We start from the raw sequence: 23,309 nt of genomic DNA, 5'->3' as shown, positions 1-23,309 counted from the left end.
TGTAGAGTAGATGTGATGGAGTGGCTAGAGTAGCCACTAGAGTAGCATGGCTGGAGTAGCGTCAAGCACATGATAAGAACTCAGTAAGTACTAGTTGATTGCATATTATTCAAATTTAACCAAGAACTTGAGGCCATGGACTTTTAAATTATTTGATTCCAACATTTAAACAAGAGAGATCTAAGCATTCATTCTAAATAGTATGCATATAAAACAAATGAAATCAAGTAACATATTAGAGGGGTAATCAGATGGAAGTCATGCCATACGTATCAAATGCATCACATCACAAGTTTAAGTCCTACTCTGCTTCCTAGTTTTAGTCTTTACTGGGCTAGGTTAGCTAGTCTGATCCCAGGAACATCTTTGCATCATGAGATACCATATTACAGGTGCATAATACAGCTCAGTATACACACAGAAAGAAAAAAAGGAACTATTATGAGACCCAAAGGCACACACATTCAATTGGTTTACATTTAATAAAGGTTATGATGAGATTCTTTAGGAAAAATGAAGACAAGCCTCTGTTGATTTGGAGATATTAAGCTGGAAACAGAAATATTGACTAATTTCTTAAGGTCCTTTCTACCATTTTGATTTCAGAAAAAACAAGTCAATTACTTTATAAATTCATTATTTTTTTCCAAATAGAAGTAAATAGGAGGAATAGCTGTCCTCAAAACTATGTAAAACTAATAAAAGACTATTTTCCACTTCTATGAATTTTATCCCCAGTGCTGGTAAGAGCACAGCAAATATTTCGAAAACCCGATAAAACTTACGAGATGCAAATTAGGTCCTTGTCTTCCATAATTAGTCTTTCTAAAGGTAGAAAGTTAGAGTATGTTTCCAATTAAAAGCACTGATTAAGCCTATTTAAATATTACCTATATAATTTTAGGGGAAAGGGGCTATCTGTAGCTATGATGTAAATTTGGTTTGACAGAATATATATGCTTTTACATTGGACATAAGGACTAATAATCTTACAAAGAGATATAACTAGTAGAAAAATAAATCTAAGTAAAGTTTTATTAATCTGTTGGAATTATGAAATATATGCTATTGACCCACAAAACAAAACATGCTTTCAAAAACTTCTGAAACAATTTTTGAAATTTATTTCTAAAAGTCACAGAGACAAAACTTTAAAAGCGACACATTTATACTAAGGATACATGCGTGAGCAAAAAAAATAAGAAGGGAATACAAAAATGAACATAGTAAAATTTTAATGAATACAGTATTCTGGATACAAGTAGAATACCACTACATAAGAACTGTATTTACCTCAAAAGTCTATGGTAGTATGGATTGAGATAAACCAGGTTTAGGATAGTCACTTCACTATTCACATTTTAATCAGTGCTGACTAGAAGCCAAAGCAACTTATTTTAGGCTAAGATTTTCAATTAAATTATAGAATGAATCTTCTATTTAATAAACATGTTTTAAGGTGATCTGTACTCATTTAAAGGCAGCTGGGGCAAGTCAAACCACAGAGAGCCCTTACAAAGACTAAGCACCAAATGACAAATTGTTTGTGGCTTTTGTTTGGGGCCACCTTACGTTTTATTTTGTTTAAATGTGTTTTCCATTAACATTTACATACAAATTCTTTCAGGCAAAAGATTTTAACATGGAACTTTCTGCTTAGAGATCTTGCCAACTGTTACTTACAATAGTTTTTAAGCAATGAAGACTTCAGAACAATCCCAAGCTGATACTTAATTGGTTACAACTGTAAGATGCAGAACTTTTTAAGTATAGGTATTTTGGTCCCTGAAATTCAGTAGGGCCAAATGCATTAACTGGAAGTAACATTTGTTTAAAAAAAAAAAAAAAAAAGAAAAAAAGTCTTACTCAAAGATGATAATGAATAAAATAACTATTTAGGCTCCAATACACAATCTTTCTAAATTTCCACCCTGTAAGAAATGATTATAATGTCTTTCAGGCTTGCTATATGCCCCAGAGAATCAAAAGAAACCAACAAGGAATTTAACATTTCAACAAGCTAGGAACTATTTACTGTAAGCATATAGTGAAATTCTGGAAGACATACTATCATACTTTGAGAAAACACTATTAACAGGTAAGCATGTGTTGAAGGCAGTTTATAAATGAAACATTACAAATCTTATGTTTATGCATACAACTTATAAAATAGAAAAAATGTGCTATTTTTCCCAATAGTATAGCATCACACTAACACTATATAGTTGAGAGCTCTGTACACATGTCCACACCTCCACAGCAGCATATGCCTCTTAGACATTCTCCATTTGTTACCCAACGTATGCTAACCATGGTTTCACAGATTTGTACCAGTTTGAGACGGCTAAGACAATCATTCTGCCTTAACTATGAAGTAAAGTTAACCAGTTTCAGGGAACGAAAAGTTTCATAATCAGTAAAGAAACACATTAAACCTCTACAACAGGATGGAGAACGCTTCTAAGGACATGATATAATCCTAACAGGAGGACGGATTATGCCCCTAGATATACTGGATATACGAAAAGTTAGGAGCCTGGAGAAATACATTAAGCTATAAGGGACCTAAATGATCATCAAATTAGTAATAACTGCTAGAAACTCAAATGTGAATTATTGGTATTTTTCTAGTACAACGTCATCCAGTTTACTGTTTAGGACTACTTAAAGCCGTTCTGCCACTATGTGTTTGCTGTTAGTGCAAATTAATGTCAAAACAATAGGGAGCAGTCTGAATCACATGAAAGTCTTGAAAAAATTAGAATGATTGTATATCTAACCTTATCTTTGTATTCTGAAAATACTGCTATAAAAATCAATTATTTTCCGAGTTTCTTAGATCTTGTACCATCTTAGATAATTCAAGTTAAACATGGTTGCCTGCAAATCCTTTACTAGAGGAAGTAAAAGCAAAGTACATTTTGGTTTTGCCACTGGTTTCCTCTTGCATGTGCTTAACAAATGAGAGCACTATTCTGGGCATTAATTGTGCTACTTTAACATAACTGAACATGAGAAAAACTGGTAGCTCAAATTTTGACAAGTGATTTTTTTTTTTTGGTGGTAGACTTATTTAAAAATGAAAACAACAACAAAAAGCCCACATAAAATCTAAAATAAGATGGGCACTTTGACACCTCATACTAGGAACTTAAGTCCACCAAAAAAACTTAGACATGGAAAGCCGATTCTGAAAAACCTAATATCTAATCTTTTTCTTATTCCCTTTAGCTGTTTTTTAATGAAGACTTGTGGTAAAATGACCTCAAAGATAACTCCCTCTAAGTCACATAGGGCATCTTTTGTCAGTGCTTTGTAATAGAAATATACTTTATAAAGATTTTTAACTTGAATGTTTTCAAAGACTTTAAGACTTTTAAAGCTCTACTCCAAGTTTTCAGCTCTTTAATTTTTTTTAAAATATAATTTGGATATCCAACAAAGAGGACATACCTGGGCTAAGCCACTTTAATAACCTTACAGGATAGTTGAATTCAGATAGATAGAGATCATTTCCTGAACATGGTTGACCTTTAACAGAATTGATTATTTCCTCACCCAAACAGTTATGCAGGATACTGCCAGATCTCCATTACAAAAACCTTGCCAGTATTTTTAGACAATGGTTTACCATCTGTTTAAAAACCTTATACCACCAGAGGCAAAGCACATAAAACTGAAAGTAAGTAAACTTGTTTCTAGTCTATCTAAATAAACTCTTATAAAATCCTGTGGAAAAATTAATGCATAAAAAGTAATTTCCTTATCATCTGATCTGTCAGCCAAAAAGTAATTACTAATTCTCTGTAAAAACAGGAAACTCAATCATAAAATGTCTACCTGTATAAATTAAAATGCCAATCTTGAAGTCTTTTAACACCATGACATAAAAAAAAAGTTTGCAAATTCAAGATGATGCTTGAAATGAAAGCTATGGTTCGAACATTTGTGTTTATAGTACGAGACTAAAATCGTGTCACTGCAAAATTCCCGGTGGCTTTTGGCACCGACATTAAAAGATTTTAGTCTTTTGGTCACTTGAAGCTGCTACTAAATACAACAATAAGCCTTTAAAAAAAAAGGAAAAAAGACAGTGAGGAACTGAAAGATAGTTAACTACCTCATATACAAGTAAAGCATAGTCTGAAATAAACAATCATTTTCTGCTAGGAATCTGAAGATGTAAGAATAGTTTCCCACCATTTTGAGGATGGGAAACTTCCTTTTTGAGGATCCTCTAATCAGAAATAATTCCTTTAATTTACTGTGAGTGGTATTGCCTGGCAGCAGCTTCAATTTCCTAGGCTAGTCTTCAATCCAAGTAATTAGGTAATCTCACAAGGAATAATCATACATGGCAATGGGGTAAAAAAGCAGGGCAGTTCTTCCATGCACAAACATTTCAGGAGAAAAACCATCAATTTTAAAGATAACCATCAGGTTTCAGGTATCCTAGCACACTCTAAACCCTAAGTTTTGCTTTACACCATTGGTGACTAAAATTAACAATATGTTTTGCAGTGAGGTTTTTTTTTATGTTTTCTTTTTTTTTTGCCTGCAACTATATATACATTGCAAAACTATTCTGCATCACATGATTTAAAATGAAATAAATATAAAAATGAACCACACAATCAACACATAACTTTAATACTCCACATTATTTATCTTGATCACAACGGTGGTAACCTCCTTGTCAACAATCTTGTGAGTTAAGGAGTTGATTCTCATTCTCATATCCATCAGGCAGATATGCTCTCCTCAGTTGGTCTGACTTGGGTATGGAGCCTCCATTCTTCACATGGCGAGACAGGAAAGCACGGACTGCTGGGTGATCAGCCTTCTCAAGTGGGATGTTGGCTTCCAGGCACATTTTCACAAAGTCCTGGATAACACTGACTTTCTCTGTTTGCGCAGTACTGTTGCACTGAAGCGATGCAGTTAGAGGCCTCTGCTTCTTTCTCACATTCTGCTCTTCAAATTCTGCCTTCCTCTTGGTATGAGTCTTTGACTTGAGGTGGTCACTAATGGCAGACTTGCGAACGTGATTCAGAACCACATTGCAAGAAGTGCAGAAGAGTTTTCCTCCATCTTCGTGCAGCTCACCTCCAAACTCAGTGACTCGATCCAGGGGAGTCACATACAAAGCAGTCTTAGAACGGTTTCGAGCAGGTGGTGCTGTCACTACAAATCTTTCCATTCTGACTTTGAATAGGGTTCTTTCAAGACAAGAGAAACAGAGTGTTATAACAACACTTCATGAGGGAAGGAATAATAAAAAGGTAAGTATAAACATTTTAAGATTAAAGCCTTCAGAAAACTTAATTCCAATTAATAGACTGTATGTCTAGTAAGTCTTAACTTACCTGTGATATGTTAAGGGAAGGCAAAACCAGAGCAAGTTACTAGTAAAAACTAGGTCCATTCCTTGATTTTGATGAAATTCAAATAAATTCAAAGTATGAAAAAACTATCCCAGATGTCACTATCCTTTAGAAAAACCTAACTACAGGTCAACATTTATGGTATTAATCTCATCCAATTTAGATATGTGTTCAAGTTTAAAAGAACTTCTTTCCCTTCACAGCTCTGGGGCAACATATTTTAGGAAAACAACTGCAAGGAACTGTGTACAAAGTTTGTTCAAACAGGTGGGCCACTAAACTGGCATAATTCTATATGAAGTTGAATATAATTTCCAAAATTGTTCTGAGAAGAAAGAAAGTAAAAACCAAGAAAGAACACAGGCCAAATGCAATTAAAAGTAGCAACAATGATGTTAAATTTTAAAGTCAAAATACAGAGCTCAAAGTAAGTCATTTTTTTTAATGCATATATACCTCTACTAAGATACCTTTCCAAAAGGTGATAGACAAGCTATGCAAAGTGCCTTATCTAACACTTTTTTTCATTAAAGAATAATATTTACATTTGCTAATATTTATTTCACTTATTTAACTATTAAGTTAGACCAAAACTAAGAACACAGTATCTTGTACATGACAGATGCTCAATCACAATTTGTTGATATGGAATAAGTGATTATCTTCACTATTTTTCCAAATATTTAACTCAGAAGCAGCTTAATAATTTCTCAGTTGAACCCCAAAACAAATTTTTGTGATCATTGCCAAAATTGTAAGGTTATGGGCACTGAAAACTTGAGATAAGAGAAGTTGTAAGTGATAACCATTTGTTCCCTGAGGCCATGCCATTGGATTAAGCTCTTACATTAACCTAGATATAAGAAATTGAAATGAATTTGATAGAATTCAAGATGGAATTCTGTTCTGTATAAATACATTAGAGAAAAATTCCCAGGTATGCTCTGAAGAACTGTACTTTATAAGTGTAATCAGAAACAATGGAGTATTCTGTTAATCTATGCTACAGAATTCATAGCTGGTTACCATGAAATCTCTCTCAAAAGAATTTATGTATTAGACACCTGTGGACATAACCTCAGAGAAGAAGTCAACATTCCAAAGAAATTTTGGGAAGTATGATCAAGTTTAAGTTTTAATAGGTTTAATTCTTTTTTTTCCCCATTAAAAATGTGTTTAACGCAAGGCTCTCGTGTCAAATACTATTTAGGTTATAGGTTTTCAATGGCAGGTAAGACAATTCCTGCTTACTAAACAGTGAATTACCATTACACATATTTGTACTTTAAGTTAATGGTATGTTTTATAATCATATAGCAAGTCAGTCCCAATTATAATTAATGGTTCTAAGCTATTTATGAAATACATTACATATTTGTGCCCAGTAATGCTTAAATCATTCTATGTGAAAAGTCTTCTGTCTTTGGATTTCATACTCTAAAACAATTAACATGTTCCTTATTCTTTGAAGCATAAAACGCGCACTTGTGCTAATATGAAAGGCCTATACATTCCAAAATCTTTTAAGTTTTAAAGTATATTTGTGTTACTGCAGAGGTAAATATCCACCCAGTAGAGGATGCTCCAGTTTACAGAACCGAAGAACGAAAGTGTTTTCCATAGAAGTAAAGATATTTTAAACGAGGAAGTTACAAAGTTAAGAGCTGGAACTGGCCAACAAAAGAAGCAAATCATTTACTAGATAAAAAAAAAAACTCAACAGAAGTTTTCAAGTTTAAATGTTTACCAGGTTAGTTTCCAGTTTTTTTCGTCTTGATACCTAGAAGCGAAGGGTCTCCAGAGCAAAACCAAAGACGCATGAAATCCTGGCACTTTCAGTTTGTTCAAACCCGGAGATGCCTTCAGTTTTTCAACAAGTGGTGGTGTGGAAATAGTTTCTGGGCTTGCACCCTATTTTCCCTGAGGTGCTGGGAAGTCATGCCTTTACTGTAAAACACGAAAAACAAATGGAAAGAAAAAATGGGGGAGGGGGAAGGAAAAAGGGTGGATGAAAAAACGAACAAGAACGTCCACCACAACCACCACGCAGGTGTGCTTAAAATCACCCTAAGTCCACACCACAAATTCGGATCCCAACGTCTACTCCAACTCTCCTCATCTCAGTCCCTCCACAGTGGTGCGCCCGGATCTGCACCTCCCCGGGCGCCCAAGCCCCAAGGTTCGGGAGGAGGGAAAGGCGGGGCTCGCGACGCGCCCGGCGTCTAGACTCCCTCCTCCCGCGCGGAGCCCAGCACGCCGGCGCCCCACCGCCCCTGCCCGCTAGCTGGGCAGGGCCGAGTCCCAGCTGCCGGCCGTGGGCCCGGGAACTCGACAGCCGAGTTGGCGGCAGTCTCAAGGGAGGAGGCGGCAGGCGCCTGGCGGAGGCGACCGCTGTCAGGCTTCCCGTCCCCTCCCTCGTCCTACCGCCGACAACAGCGCCCCGGCCCCGCCCCCGGCTCCCGCTTCGGGCCGGAAGGCCCCGGGCCCAAAGCCCGCACCAACGGTCGGGCCCACCCTCGGCCTCCCTAGCTCCTTGGTACCGTAGGATCGGGGCCGCCTTGAGGGGAAATGGACGATACGCGGCCGGAAAGAAAAGGAAGAGGAAGAAAAGGAGGTGCAATGGGGTGAAGGAGGAGGACCAGTCGCCACCGCCGCCACCGCCGTCGCCGTTGCCCGATCGAGCCCCGCAGCGGCCGCCGTGTCCCCCGCCGAGCCCAGTCCTCCTGCGCCGCCTATGGGAGAGCTCGTAGGCGGTACCCAGTAACCGCCGAGCAACATTGACCAACGGACCGCGGACCTATCAAACAGACGGCCGATTTGGCCAATAGTAGTGGAAGGGCGGATATGTGCATGATTGGCAGCTAGAATTCTCCAATGAAAACTGGGGGCGTGGGTGGGCGGAGCCGGAAGTAGAGCCAGCCGAGAGGCCCCTGTCCGGCTGGGGAGGAGGGAAGGGGGAGGGAACTAGAGGAGGAGGAGGAGGTTAGCCGAGGCAGCTACAGCGGCGGGGGTGCAGGGGCTGGTACGCGCTGGGCGGCGAGAGCCTCATGGCGGAGGAAGAGAGCGATCAAGAGGCCGAACGCCTTGGAGAAGAGCTCGTGGCCATTGTGGAGTCCCCGCCAGGCCCTCCCGGGCTTAGAGCTGCGGGCGAAGGCAGAGGCGGCGCTGGCGGCGGCAGCTGCCGTGGCGGCGGCGTCGGGATCAGCAGTCGGGATTACTGCCGACGCTTCTGTCAGGTGAGGCGCCCGTCGGCCGCCGGGACTTGTCAGCCAGGTCCTGGGCCTCCCTGCTTTTCCTGGTCTTCCAGTCCCCGAATTTGGGCTGTGTCCAGCGCTCGCGCCACCAGCCCAACAAGGAGCGTGAGGGTGAAGCTCCCCCCTCCACCTATCCGGCTTGGGGTGGGGGGTGGGGAGCGGGACGGGGATGACCTGCGCAGGTTTAGGGTTGCTGAGAAAGTGAGAGTTTGTCGGGGGTGGAGGGGCTGGAGAGGAGGGCCAGCTGGCAGGAAAGCTCTGTACTGACAAGCCTCCCCTGCCCCAAACAGACCCCTTTCTGCCCGAGGGTCCCGCCTTTCTTGTGTTTCCTACCCGGTTTCTTGTCACCTCATTTGGAATCTCTGGCAACATTTCCTGCCTTCCCTTCTCCGCCCCTTGCCCCCGTATTCTCCCCTTTTCCGGAGATGGGAGGCTTGCCATCTCTTTACCGCCCCCTCTTCTGTCATCGCCACCCCTCCCCCTCTGCTAGGGTCTCCTGTCATCTCTTCGCGAGACCCCGCGGGGCCGGTTCTCCAGTTGGTTTAGGCGCTGACCCACAGTGACTTAGTTACTTTTTTGGGAGGTGGGGTTAAGGCAGTGGGATTGTCATCTTTCCTTTTCTTACCCTTTTCCCCGATACACGCAAGCTCTTTTCTAATTAACTGCTAATAGAGAAAGTAGCTTTCCTGAAACTATTGCTCCAGTTACATCACCACCAACCCCCTACCTTTAAATTATAGTGTATTTTATTTAGCTTGTTAAAAAAAAAGGAAAGTGTCTGAAAAGTGACAGTAAATTATTTACTTCGTTGACTGCCACTAAAATTTGATGTAGTTCAGAATGTTTGATCATAATCAAATATTAAAGCACCAAAGTACTTGTGTAGGGGTAAAATTTGTGTTATCTACATTCACATCTACATATATTTATAGTTTAAACATTTTGTTCTCTTTCACAACACTCTTACTTTGAAAACTCTTTTGGAAAAAAAATTTAACTGCTCCTTTTCCACCCCATTCCTTTATTTGTTTATTATCTTGGCTATATAGCGTTCAAGTCATGGCTCTACTACTTCTAGCTGTGTTACCTTGAACAAATTACTTCACCTCTTTGTGCCTTAGTTTCTTTCCTCTTCTGTCAAATAGGGATAGTAATTAAAGGAATGAATATGTAAAGGGTTTGGATCCTTAAGGGTTTGGATCCTTTACATATTAATTAAAGTAAGCCATTAATTTCATTCCGGTTAACAAATAGGAAATAAAATTAAGCAGAAGTGGGCATAATGTTTGCTGAAATTTGATTTTATGTATTTCCAAGTATTGAAAGAAAAAGGCTGGGGTTGACATATTCAGGTAAGTTTTTAGTACTTTAAACTGTTTTTTGATTTCATCCCCCCTTCCCCCAATAAATAAGTTGGTTTGACAGTGGAAATTGTCTTGGTGTAAAGGGTATGTCAATTTTCTTTGACATTGCTCTCTATTTAGTGACTTTATTAAAAATTTTTTTGTTGGTATTGGCATTCAGGATTTAGAGGTTCAGTGTCTTTACAGAGCTTGTCTTCTATGTTTTATATCTAGAAACCATGTTATCAGTAGACTTTGTATCTACAGGAGTTTTAAACTTCTGAAAAATTAGGTTACAGTTGCTCTTTTTAATATAGTCATAGGCAGAAAGTCTTTTTATCTTTTTCTGTATTTTGCTTGTATATCATTAATGAGCAATTTGGCTTTGTTTACATTTAGCTTTGTAAATTTACCTGAACAGATAACCCTTACTTTCTGTAGAATGGGAAATTTAATTTGAGGGCCAGAACATTTTTGGAGAACTCTTAATTACTCTTATTCTGTTTCTTGAAATCAACTTTAAGAGCAAATGAATAAATTTAGTTTGTGAAATGCAGTGTCCGAATAGTGACAGTAAATTATTTTAAGAACAAATGAAGTTGACTGTTTTATAAAACTCCACTACCTCGTAAAATATCCAAGGAAGCAAAACTAAACAGGAAGAACTTAATGAACTTTTATTTTATATTGCTAAATTATGAGTGTTACATTGATATACTTTCATGTTACCAACTTTTACCTGAACCCTTATAACATATTTTATAATACTCTAGATTACCAAACGATCTCTTCTTAGAGTTCTTGTCTGGTTCCACCTTGTAGGTGAGCTTTGTGAAGTCCTTTTTTGTATTAAAACTTAGATGGAATAAAAGATTACCTGTATTAAGTTGAATTTTACTGACTGATTAACAAAATTCTAGTATAGTAATTCTGTTTTATTTGCCAGTGAGGGAAGCAGTAGATTATATAATCTAATTCCTAAAGATTGTTTCTTTTTAAACGTTTGGTTTCCTAATGTTCGCTGAGGGTAACTTGCCTTCATTAGTAAATGACTTAATTGTGAGTAATTCATAAAATGGATAATATGCACTTGGGTTGGTGACAGTTAACTAAATATATGAATTATACACAGAGCCTTGTGAAGTTGAGAAGAAAGCCTCCAATTTATCTTCCTCCTTTTAGAGAGAAATATGAATCAAAATTTCTTGGCAGTTAGCTGTGTGGGTGAAGGGAGAGGAAGGAACACTTCGTTTCAAAAATGGTTCTGTGTCTTTTACCACAGGGAAAAGTAAAAAGGAATTGCATTTTGCTGCTATCTATTTCACTTATAGATAATATAAGTGAAAAATTATGCATGTACTCAGTGTATTTGATGATATACTTTTCTATTTGAGAAACAATACAAGCATAGTAATTAAAAATCTCAAACTAAGGGCTTAGGCTACAGCATTTTTGAGATGATGGATTTGGGAGATTGAATGTGTTCATTTCCAGTTACATTGAATAATGTTAGACTAACTGCCCCATCATATCCTCCCTTTGCTCTTATTAGTGGACTCTCAACAATTACTTAAATAGAATTGGCACTTAGCTGATATTTAATTTCGGGATGAAAGGAAGAGGAATGTAATTTTTATTGAGGACCTACTAACTCTTAAGGCCTTCAGATAGGTCTTGTTATGCAAGTTACATAGTTGAAATTGAGGCCTGAAGAAGTTAATTTGTCAGGTGAAGAAGCTGGGATTTTGGACCCAGCCTTCAATTTCTCCTGAACAACAGATTGAAATTACAGATGAATCCTCAAATAATTATAAAGTGATTTTTTTTTTCTTTGTCAAGTTGTACAAAGGAGAAAAAAAAGGTTACTGAAAGAACTCAGGGAATCATGGAAGAAAAATTTAAAAAGTGTTCTTTCATTATGCCACAGTATAAAAAATATTCCAAGAAACAGTTAATTATTATTTCTCTGACTTGTTAGGGGCTGTGAACATTTCCCCAATTCCTGAAGTTTGTGGTAATTCAACTTAATTTTGTTGCTAGATATATTGAAATATTTTTTATCATAAATTGTAAATTAAGCAAGTAAAGGTACCTTCTTAGTTCAGTGCCAGAGTGAATGTAATGAATGATAAATAATTATTTCTGGAAGCACTTTGATTTGTTGACTAAAATAGATTTTAAAATTATTTTTTATTACAGTGGGGTTAAGTAGCCATCCCACGAGGATGTCAGGAGTATAGAGAGAATGAACATGAAGTGCTCAGTACTATACCTAGCACATAGATAGGCTTAAATAGATAGAAGCTATTAATATTTCTTTCATGTGAAATCCTCTGAAGGTTTAAGAGGGACATTAGAGATAACCTAATCTGTAGGTCACTTTGAGTTTGTATACCACAATCAACTTTAGAGAGAATTTAGAAGTGTTACAATTCTAAAATTCTTTTATTTACTAGAAAAGCCAAAGGTTCCCGATGAAGCACTAAATGATTTGCAAAAACAACTACATTTTTTTTTCAGATTTTATTTCCTGTAGGGGACATTGGGCAGTGTCGGGAGATATTTTTGATTGTCTTAATTGGGGCGTTGCTGCTGGCATCTAGTGCGTAGAGGCCAGAGATGTTGTTGAACACCCTGCAATGCACAGGGCAGCCCTAACAACAAAGAATTGTCTGGTCCAAAATATCAATAGTGCCAAAGTTGAGAAACCCTGCTATAATCTTACTTTGGAACCCTTAGTGGATACTTTATGTCTTAAAAAAAGTCTTTAATGATCCTCAAATAATTTTAAGCAGCTACTCATTACCCGGCACTTTAATAGATAAAGAGGTAATCTAACAGAAAAAGGGTTTGCTTCATAGTTTTATAGAATACATGCTAATGCCTCTTACTTTAGAGAAATTAAAATATAATTATTTTAGGAAAATACAAGTTTTATCTCTTAGTCTTGGTATAAAATTTACATAATATTTATAGTTTCTTGAGCAGTTTCTTAGGGTATAATAATATGTTTTTACTAGTCTTGGAATTAATTGGAATTATTTTTTGATTTGCTATTACTTTTTATATGTGTTTTACATGTACTTGGTTTAATGAGTCATATAAAACTTAAATATGAGGAATTGCATTTTGCTGCTAGTAGAGACCTGACTTAACAGCTCAAACAATAGTACACATTTATTTCTCACATGAAAAGTCTTGAATGGATAGTTTAGAGATGATATGGTAGCTTTATCATCATTTTTCCATCGTTCACTCTTTCTTATCAGTCATCCTTATCTTCCTATCTCAAGTTGGCCTCATGACCCAAAATAATTGCTGAAGTTCCAGCCATCACATCTGAGTTCCATGTAGCAGGAACAGGGTGTCTCTGGGGTAAGCCAAAAACATCTTGCCCTAAGTTCTACTCAGTAACTTCCATTTCCATCTTTTAGCTATTTTCATCTGAAAAGAATGTTAGGATTTGGGGTTTTTTTTGGTTTTTTTTTTGTTTTTATATTTTTTTCCCTGATAGACACATGTCTATGATTCTATTAATAAGGAAGGAAGAAAACAAGAAGATATTTTAGAGGCAATTGTTGTTTGTTTGTTTGTGTTTTTATTTTGTTTTTGATTTTCTATTTTGCCACTGGTTATAATTTTATTATATAATATAGTATTTTTTAAATAGCAGTCATTCCTTGTCCCTTTTCTTCCCTGCATCTTCCCCAGAGGCAATTACTTGCAGCTCTTTTAGCAAGTATGATATTTATCTCCATGTTATTTATTATAATTATTATATTATATTCCTTATATAATATTCCTTATTATAATTATTATAATAAGGAAAAACAAAACAAAATGAACCTAGATCTTGTTGGCTGTGTTTGGAGAGCTAATGCTTTGTTGTTATTTATGCTTTTTTTATGTTGACTTTCAGAATTGAATAATGCTAATTGTTCATAATGACATTATTTGTTATACCAAATTATTGAAAACCTTTAGGCCAAAGTTAGGGGAATTGTTACATATAATGGAACCCTATGTTCTCCTGACAGTCGTGTATTTAAAGAATATTTATTCATATGGGAAACTGTTAGTGGTATAATAATGACTGAAAAGACACAGATGACAGGTGATTTCACTTTTGTAAATAAAAAAGACTGAAAACAAATATACCAAATCGTTAACAGTGGATAATTTATTAGTGATATGTTTATAGCTAAATTTTTTTCTTTGCATTTATGTTTTATATTTTCTTGATTAAACCTACTATCTTTATAATCATAGGAAAAATATAAAAAACACATTTTATTTTTTTCTCTCCCTATTTCACAGATTGCTTATTTTCTGTGAATAAATGCAAGAATATTTTGAGCATGATGAAATTTTAACTCCTTGTTTCTCAAAAATAAGTGAAATGCTTTTTTTTTTTTTAATGAGTTGGTTAAGTGAATTTATGAAGGTCATTTTAGGTTAACCAATGAGATCCTAAACTTATGTAACTTCTTTATACACAGCCTTGCATTAAAATATATGTTCATTACTGCTTTCTAATAAGCACTCATGACATTGGCTTAAAGAAATTTATCTCAATTTTTATAGATAAGATGGTAGAAGAAAATATTTTTAAATGAAGTTCATTGCTTTAAAATTTTTAGTGATACCATTATTTTGCAGTTCTGCCAAAGAGAAGGCACCAATTGTACTGTTATTGTTGGCACAGAATCTTTTTGATTTTCTTGCCAAAATGTGGTTAACTATACCTTAGCATTTACAAACAAAAGCAAAAAAGAAAACTTTAAATTAAATTTAAGAAAGCTATGGTAAAATGTGTGTCTGGTGAGGTATTTGAAAAAATAAAACATGATCAATAAAATATGGTCAATTAATATGCCATTTAAAATGTATATTAACATATAATGGACGGACTTCCTTCGTGGTGCAGTGGTTAAGAATCCGCCTGCCAATGCAGGGGATATGGGTTCACCCCCTGGTCTGGGAAGATCCCACATGCTGCGGAGCAACTAAGCCTGTGCGCCACAACTACTGAGCCTGTGCTCTGGAGCCTGTGTTACTGAGCCCGCATGCCACAGCTACTGAGCCTGCGCTCTAGAGCCCGTGTGCTACAACTACTGGGCCCGTGTGCCACAACTACTGAAGGATGCACCCCTAGAGCCCATGCTCCACAACAAGAGAAGCCACCACAAGGAGAAGCCTGCGCACCACACGAAGAGTAGCCCCCACTCACCACAACTAGAGAAAGCCTGCACACAGCAACGAAAACCCAACACAGCCAAAAATAAAAAAATAAAAAAATAAATTTATATTAAAAAATGTAATGGAAAGGCTATTAGGCCATTTAAGATCTAATGTAATTTATTTAACTAAATATTAATTCTAGTTATGCTGTAAATACAGCAGTACCTAGTCTGTTTTGGAGAGCATTTTTAAGGTTTGTAATTTCGAATGAATCTAATACAAGGTAATCTTCAGCTTTCATGTAATATATATCACATTTATTTTTTAGCTCCTTATTTCTCTGACAGGTCAGTTCATCATTTCAGCAGTACACTCTATTCAGTTTGGGTCTGCTCTCTAGGATGAGACCCAGTCAACATCACCTGGTTAGAGCTATGGTGGAACACTTGGTGGCAACTAAACATGAGAGGAGGTCAATCTGTATAAAGTGCTACATAAGATCCTAAAGTTCAGTACATTGACACTCTTATACCAACCTTTTAATACCCTAAGTTCTCCAAAGCAGCCATGAATGTGAAAATAGCTGAAAGGCTTTCCATTTAAACAGTAGAAAAAAGAGTCCTTGATGTTAGGGTTGACGCTTGTTTATAGTGTTGGCCCTCCATATTTGCAGATTCTGCAGCCCTGAGTTCAACCAACGGGACATGAAAAAATATTGGGGGAAAAAGTTCCAGAAAGTTCCAAAAAAAAAACCTTGAATTTGCTGCACACCGGCAACTATTCATGTAGCATTTACATAGTATTAGGTATTTAAGTAGTCTAGAGATGATTTAAAGCATATGGGAGGATATGTGTAGATTCAAATACCACATCATTTTATATGAGAGACTTGAGCACCTGTAGATTTTGATATCTGTGGGTGGGGGTAGGGGTTGCGGGGTGGTTCTGGAGCCAGTCTCCCAGATCCTGACGAATGACTGTATAAGGCACTGGGCATATAGTGATAAAGAGGCATTATCTCTGTTTTTGTATGTAGGTATAACTTTGATAAGTTCTATGAAGAAAAGGTATAATACTATAAAATGCAGGCTAATAAAAGGTATTCTTGGGCAAGTTGAACTTGGCTGAGATTCTTTGGTTTAGTTTGAACTTGTTGAATTTAAGGTGCGTATCCTCACTGAAGAAGAGATCTTAAAGATGGCTAGATTTACATAATCCAGAGCTCAGAAGTGAGATCTGGTCAATCATAGTTGTGTGGATGGTATTTGAAGCCGTGTGTGTGAATGAGCTCACATAAGGAGATAATATAGAGTGAGTAAAGAAGAGGACTTAGAAGTGAAGCTTCAGAAACTCCATAGTTAAATGGCCTGGTAGAAGAGGTTGAGTCTTCAAATGAAGTCTGAGAAGGATTAAAGAGCTTGGAGAAAACCAGGGAACTATGGTGTCACAGAAGACAAGAAAAGAGAATATTTCAGGATGGAGTGAATAGTAACTGGCATCAAAAGCTAATGAGATCCAACCATTGAATTAACGTGCAGGTCTTTGATGACTTTAAGCAGAGCTGTTTTGATGTAACGATGGGAGCAGGAGTCAGACTGGAGTAGTTATTCAGAGTTGAGTGATACACTGTAATTGATCAGTTAATTAACTTTGAGAAAGGAGGGGATATCCTCATTTTCTGGCTACATTTGTGGTAAAAGAGAGAAGTGAAAGGAGAAGGAGAAATTAGAAAAGTAGTTGTATCAGTAGATATTAATAGATAAGTGTACAACATTGTTCTATGTACCTTGAAAATATGTATACACATATGATACCCCAATAAAACATGTACACAATTTATTAATATATAGTTCTATAACTAGAGTTTACTAAAATTAACCCATATCTGTTTTGGTTACCCTAAAGTTGAAATGTTCTAAATATTCGCTGATCACTGTTGCCAATGACTTGATATGTGTGTGTTATATTTTTAGTATCTGGAAGATTTATTTATTTTATTGGAGTGCTATATATATGTATATAACTTATAATATTTTGAGTGTTTTCCATGTGTCAGGTACTGTGATAAGTCTTTTACCTGTTCTGTCTCATTTAATCCACTATCCCACAGGGTATGTGCCATTATTCTCATTTTACAGATCAGGAAACTTAAGGCCAAGAGAGGTTAAATGGTTTGATTAAGTCAGGTTGGAATCCTGGCCCATCTGTCAAGAGCCCGTGTACTTAACCATTCCAACATACACATATATTGTATCTAGGAATATGCACTTGGTATCTGTTATAGCATCTGCATATGTATTGGTATGTACTACAGCATACTTAAGCAATTATTGACTGAGTAAAAGTAGTGATTTAAAAAGACTCAAGGCAGCAGAAACTAAAGATGTTCATGAATGTAAAAGAGAGAAAAAAATCGAACTTAAGCTATCAGAGGTTCCCTGTAAGAAGTGATTCTCAACCTTTTTTTTTTTTCCCCCAACTTACCTGAGTGGGATATGCTTCGCTCTGAAGCAGTGGTTCACTATAATGGTTATTTTTTAAATGCAAGAGTTATGATGATTACAGACCTGTTACTTTATGTTATTACCTTGTGTTTTGAAGGCTGGAGGGTATGGAATATATTTTAGATGTTTTTCTTAATGATTAAAATTTTAAAGTTTGTTTCTCCATATTATTTAAGATTCAACCTTGAATATCTTGAAATCTTACTAACCCAGAGCACAGTGGATGTACATTTTTAGACTTTATTATCTATCCTTTACCATGTTTTGAAAGCTTTTGCGAAAGATCTTTCAGATTATAGAACTTGTTAGTAAAGTTTAAGATTTATATTCCATGCTCATGAGGGTATGGTGAAATGGATATCTCATTTTCAAATGGTGGGAGCAGAAATCACCACAACCTTTCTGAACCATAATTCATCAAAATATATTAGAAACTTTAAAAATAATTTGTACTTTTTGACTTATAGCATTAATTTCTGAGGAAATGTAAATTTGGATTAAAGTGCTTCATCATAGCATTAATTGTCATTAATGAAAGGAATGAGTCGAAAATGGAAAGCAACCAGAACATCTAAAACAGTTGAACATTTTTCAACCCTCATAAACTAAAATATTATTCAACCTTAAAAAATTATGTCCTCAATGACTATAAATGATCTAGGAAAATAAATTACAATGACAAAAATATTAGGTGGAAAAATTTGTAGCAGGATTATACAGTTTGAATATAGGCTGGTCCATTCTCACCGTATTTTAGAGGGGGAAAGTGCTGTAAAGAAAAATCAAATGAGCTATTTCACTAGAAACAGGATTTCTTGATGATAATCCGTAGGGGCCATTCGTGTACTTCAGGAAGTCTGTGAACGCTGAAATTATTTGCAAAAAAAAGTTGTATTTACGTTTCCTTGGTGAGCCGGTCTAAGGTTTTTTGTTTGTTTTTATCACATTCTCTTAAGAATTTCAAAACTTGCTAAACAAACACAGACCACAATCATCCAAACACACCCAACAGGTTATGAACCTTTGCTGTAAGCCATTGTGATACAAGCAGCACTGCCTACTTTTGCAAATAAAACTTTATTGGGGTTTGCCCTTTCACTTCTGTATTTTCTATGGCTGCTTTCATGATATAGCAGGGTTAAGTAGTTGAGATGGAGAATGTATGGCCCATAAGCTGCTTTCTGGCCCTTTCAAAAAAAAGTGTGCCAGCTCATGTCCTACTTTCTTATTTATTCTTTTCAACAACCCTGTGAGATAGATACTATTTTTATCTTCATTTTAGATGAGATGCAGAGAGGTTAAACAGCTAACCGCAAGTCACACAGCTAGAAAAGAGAAATTACCAAGATGTTAATAGTGGTGATATATGGGCAGAAAATGATGGATGATTTTTTTAAGTATCCAGATTCACTATAGTGAGTGTACATAACATAATCAAGAGGGGAGAAAGTTGTGAAAAAAAATTAGATAGAACTGAGTTATGAGAATCTTAAAAGTCATTCATCCTTTTTTATTATTTTGATTTGCTACATTTCATCCTGTGTTTGTAAAGAGCAGATATGCTATTTCTGCTTCTCTTTATGGGACTTAACTCTTATGCAGTCCTTTCTTGATGTTTTTGAAAAAAATTAATTCTTCTGTTATTCTGTTGATAGTTTCTTAAAAACTCTTTATTAACTGAAGCCATTTTGTCCTTTAACTTTTTTTTTATTATTGTTCAAATTTTATTATTTTGAATTACTAGTTAGCCTTTTTTAATTGAAGTATAGTTGGTTTACAGTGTTGTGCCAATCTCTGCTTACAGCAAAGTGACTTAGTTTTACCATATACACATTTTTTAAATATTCTTTTTAAAATATTGCTTTGCATTATGGTTTATCCCAGGAGATTGGATATGGTTCTCTGTGCTATACAGTAGGACCTTGTTGTTTGTCCATTCTAAATGTAATAGTTGGCATCTACCAACCCCAAATTCCCAGTCCATCCCTCTCCCTTCCCCCTTCCCCTTGGCAGTTACAAGTCTGATCTCTATGTCTGTGAGTCTGTTTTTGTTTTGTAAATAGTTTCATTTGTGCCATATTTTAGATTCCACATATATTGCCCTTTAACTCTTTTTTTTAAATGAATTAATTTTTAAATTTTTGGCTGCATTGGGTCTTCGTTGCTGTGCGTGGGCTTTCTCTAGTTGTGGCGAGTGGGGGCTACTCTTCGTTGTGGTACACGGGCTTCTCATTGCGGTGGCTTCTCTTGTAGCGGAACACGGGCTCTAGGCGTGGGGGCTTCAGTAGTTGTGGCACGTGGGCTCAGTAGTTGTGGCTCGCGGGCTCTAGAAAGCAGGCTCAGTAGTTGTGGTGCACTGGCTTAGTTGCTCTGCGGCATGTGGGATCTTCCCGGACCAGGGCTTGAACCCGTGTGCCTGACATTGGCCGGCGGATTCTTAACCACTGCATCACCAGGGAAGTCGCCCTTTAACTCTTGAGATTCTTTATCCTCTCTTTTATATTTTGAATTTAACTTCAACAACTATTAATTGCTCATAACTTAATAGGTGGTCATAAAATGCTGCATATGTGCCTATCTGACAATGTATACGTAACTTACTTTTTCTTAATGTCAGTCAATTGAATTATCCTTAATTATCTTAGGCATAGATCTAGATACATAAAAGTGTTGTAGAAGATATTCCTGAAAGAAAACATTGGCTGTGTACTATGTGGAAAGCTTCATCCTAATGATTACAGGGGATTTAGGGAGGAAAAGGTCACAACCCCTTCCCTCAAGGAACTGAATCATCTAATAAGGGAGAAAAAGCATATCTGACTACTGTAACTGCTGTTACGACCTTGGTCCAAGCTACAGTTGTCTTTTTCCTGGACAATTTTATCTCCCAGCTTTTAGTTTTTCTCAGTTTTTTCTCCACACAGCCAAAGTGATCCTTTTAAAGACATGAGTGAGGTCTCTTCTAAACCTTCCATGCTTTTCTATCTCAGGGTCAAAGCCAGAATTCTTAGCATGGACTGCAGGGCTTTGTGATCCAGCCCCTGTCGAGCTCTTTGACTTGTCCCCTATTACTCTTTGTGTCTACTACTTACCTTCAGCTACCCTAGTGGTTTTGCCCCCTCCTTCGACTTGAATAACTATTCTCCTGCCACTTGGCCTTTGTTTTGTCTGTCAGAAACACTTCATTTGGGTCAAATGAATTGTTTCCCATTATCAACTTCACAAAGAGAAATTAAAAACTAGAGTCCCATAGAGGTTAAGATATGAAATTCTTGCCTTCCTGGAATATTGCGTAATCAGAGACAGAGTGTGCCTGTCTGGTTAGGGTTGGGGAGTTTTCAGGAGCTATAGCTTGGTCGTGTTCCTCTGACTGGGAGTGGCTTCTTTCACACCTCAAAAGGAAAATTATTTAGCCTCCAATCTTACTTTTTAAAGAATCCGGTAGGTCAGTGGGCAAACACTTAATATTTTAACCAGCCAACACCCATTAAATTTAGAAACACTAGTAATTCCTTGAATTTAGTACATAATACAGTTGACTCACATCACTTTCGCCAGTAGGATTTAGTGATATCACTAAAGATGGATATTAGAGGAAAGATGGGTGCACAAAAATCAGGGTAACAAGTCAGTTTTGGTTTCAACTTTACCAGGGTGCCAGTCAGTTACGGCAACTGCCAGTGTCTATAACTTGTAAAGTTGTACTGGGAAAATTCATCAAGTAGTTGTGCCACTGTGTGCTTATGGTATTTTTCTGAGGGGTGGAAGCACTTTACCTGAACGTTTCTACTTCCTTGAAAGCTGTGTCTGAATTTCTGTCTTGCAGAGTTTATAAATTTCCATGGATTATAGCCACAGGCACCAAGGTCATACTTGATGTTTCTTCCTTTAGATTTCCTTTATATTAAAAGCTTTTATGGGCTTCCCTGGTGGCACAGTGGTTGAGAGTCCGCCTGCCGATGCAGGGGACACAGGTTCGTGCCCCGGCCTGGGAGGATCCCACATGCCGTGGAGCAGCTGGGCCCGTGAGCCATGTTCGCTGAGCCTGTGCGTCCGGAGCCCGTGCTCTGCAACGGGAGAGGCCCGCGTACCGCAAAAAAAAAAAAAAAAAAAAGCTTAAAAAGCTTTTACTTTCCATATTTTCTGTGTTGTCCTGGTACTCCTATGCTACAGTGAGTATAGATTCTGTTTAGTGGCACCAATTTCTATACTGCCTCTTGTAAAGAGTGTATCACTTACTTGCAGTGTGTAAAGCTCAAAGTATAATCTCTACAAGGCCCCACAAGGCTCCAGCCTTGCAATTTCCATAGCTCTAGTGTTCTGCTCTTGTCTCTGGACTCCTCTGTCCCCAACCTGTGCCAAGACATTTTTAGCCCTGTGCTACCTTGGCTTTTGCCACTTCCCCTGAAATTCTTAGGCCTATTGAGCTAAAATCATAAAAGCACTCCTTTTGTGCCCCATATTTGTATTATTTGGATAATAACCATAAATGGGTACCTGAAATGAAGCTACTTTTAATGTTTCTGATGTCTGCACTCATAGGAACCCAGTAAAGACAGTGCCTCTTCAGCTACTTGCTTCTCTAGACCTTTTCTTTATTCTGCTTTTAACTGTTATAGGCCTTGCATAATTTGTTCTACCTCATTGGCAGTGTAAACATTCCTTTTTGTCACGTTCCTTTCAGCAATAATAGGATGTGCCATTTCAGATAAGCATAGTTGGTTTCTGTTTTTGTTTATATTTTAGCCTATTCTTAAGTTGGCCCCTCTTGTCTTCCTTTCCCTTTCTCTTTGCTTTTGGGCTTAGGTTTTATTATTCTTCAATTATGTCTTCTAAGATCTGCCATAATGTCAGAGATGAAAGTCAAGGAATTCTGAGCTTATCAAAAAGCATTTATTATCAAACAGATTTTTCCCACTCTCTTCTCCCAGGTTTAAGGAAGTCTTACCAGCTCAACATAAAACCTAGGTCTGACCTCTTATTTTGTTTTTCTTCAGTTTTGCTTTTCCTTGTCCACTCCCTGAGGCCTAACTTTGAGTTCCTGGGGCACTTTTCTTTGTGACACCATGCCATACCATACATTGCCCTCTGTAATAACTAGTAATTTGAAATGCACCTGAAATTCTTCAGGTATTTAAAGGTAATCTCTCAGCTTTTTTTAACCTTTCAAATCTGTACGTATTTTATGTTACTGTATAGCAGTCGCAGTCTTCATGGTGTGTTTTTTTTTCACTTTTATTATGTACTTTCTATTTCTTTAAAATACCATCTTACCATACTTGAATTTCCAGTTCAGTTCACCGAGATTTCCATCCTACAGTTACCTGCTATCCCTCTGTTAGATACCTTTGGATTTAGTCACCCTTCCTTTCTGATGAGTAGCAACTAAAATACTTTTTGCCCCCATTCCATCTTTAGGAACACATAGTTCTGGTATATATATTTCCTTTGTCTTTTTTCATAACTGACTAGTCTAGCTTCTGAGATTGAACTTACTTTTAAGGAAGTCCCTCTCTTCTTCCATCTTAACATGACCTCCTTTTATTTATTTACTTTAACTCTTCCACTGTTACTTTAATTGAAAGTTTATCATCTTTTTAAAACAAATTTAATTCTTCTTGAGACTAAGCAAACCTGGTACCT

General features: G+C 37.0%; 2 protein-coding genes across 2 annotated transcripts in view; one reads left to right on the top strand and one right to left on the bottom strand.

Annotated features, from left to right (window-relative positions):
• Positions 1 to 3,047: 3,047 nt before the first annotated feature.
• On the bottom strand, positions 3,048 to 8,120 carry CGGBP1 (CGG triplet repeat binding protein 1). The gene is made up of 3 exons (XM_065876824.1): positions 7,925 to 8,120; positions 7,132 to 7,331; positions 3,048 to 5,219 (listed from the first exon to the last, which is right to left on the bottom strand). The coding sequence occupies exon 3, from the start codon at positions 5,198 to 5,200 to the stop codon at positions 4,697 to 4,699; it is 504 nt and encodes a 167-aa protein (XP_065732896.1). The 5' UTR covers positions 5,201 to 5,219; positions 7,132 to 7,331; positions 7,925 to 8,120; the 3' UTR covers positions 3,048 to 4,696.
• A 311-nt stretch (positions 8,121 to 8,431) lies between these two features.
• Positions 8,432 to 23,309, top strand: part of ZNF654 (zinc finger protein 654) — a 100,617-nt gene continuing 85,739 nt past the window's right edge. Inside the window, exon 1 of the mRNA XM_065876860.1 lies at positions 8,432 to 8,620. Within this exon, the coding sequence (XP_065732932.1) occupies positions 8,432 to 8,620 (189 nt within the window). The remainder of the gene's footprint in view (positions 8,621 to 23,309) is intronic.

Source organism: Phocoena phocoena, chromosome 4 (genome assembly GCF_963924675.1).
Source record: "Phocoena phocoena chromosome 4, mPhoPho1.1, whole genome shotgun sequence".
Taxonomy (NCBI): domain Eukaryota; kingdom Metazoa; phylum Chordata; class Mammalia; order Artiodactyla; family Phocoenidae; genus Phocoena; species Phocoena phocoena.
This window is presented reverse-complemented; position numbering and strand designations above follow the sequence as displayed.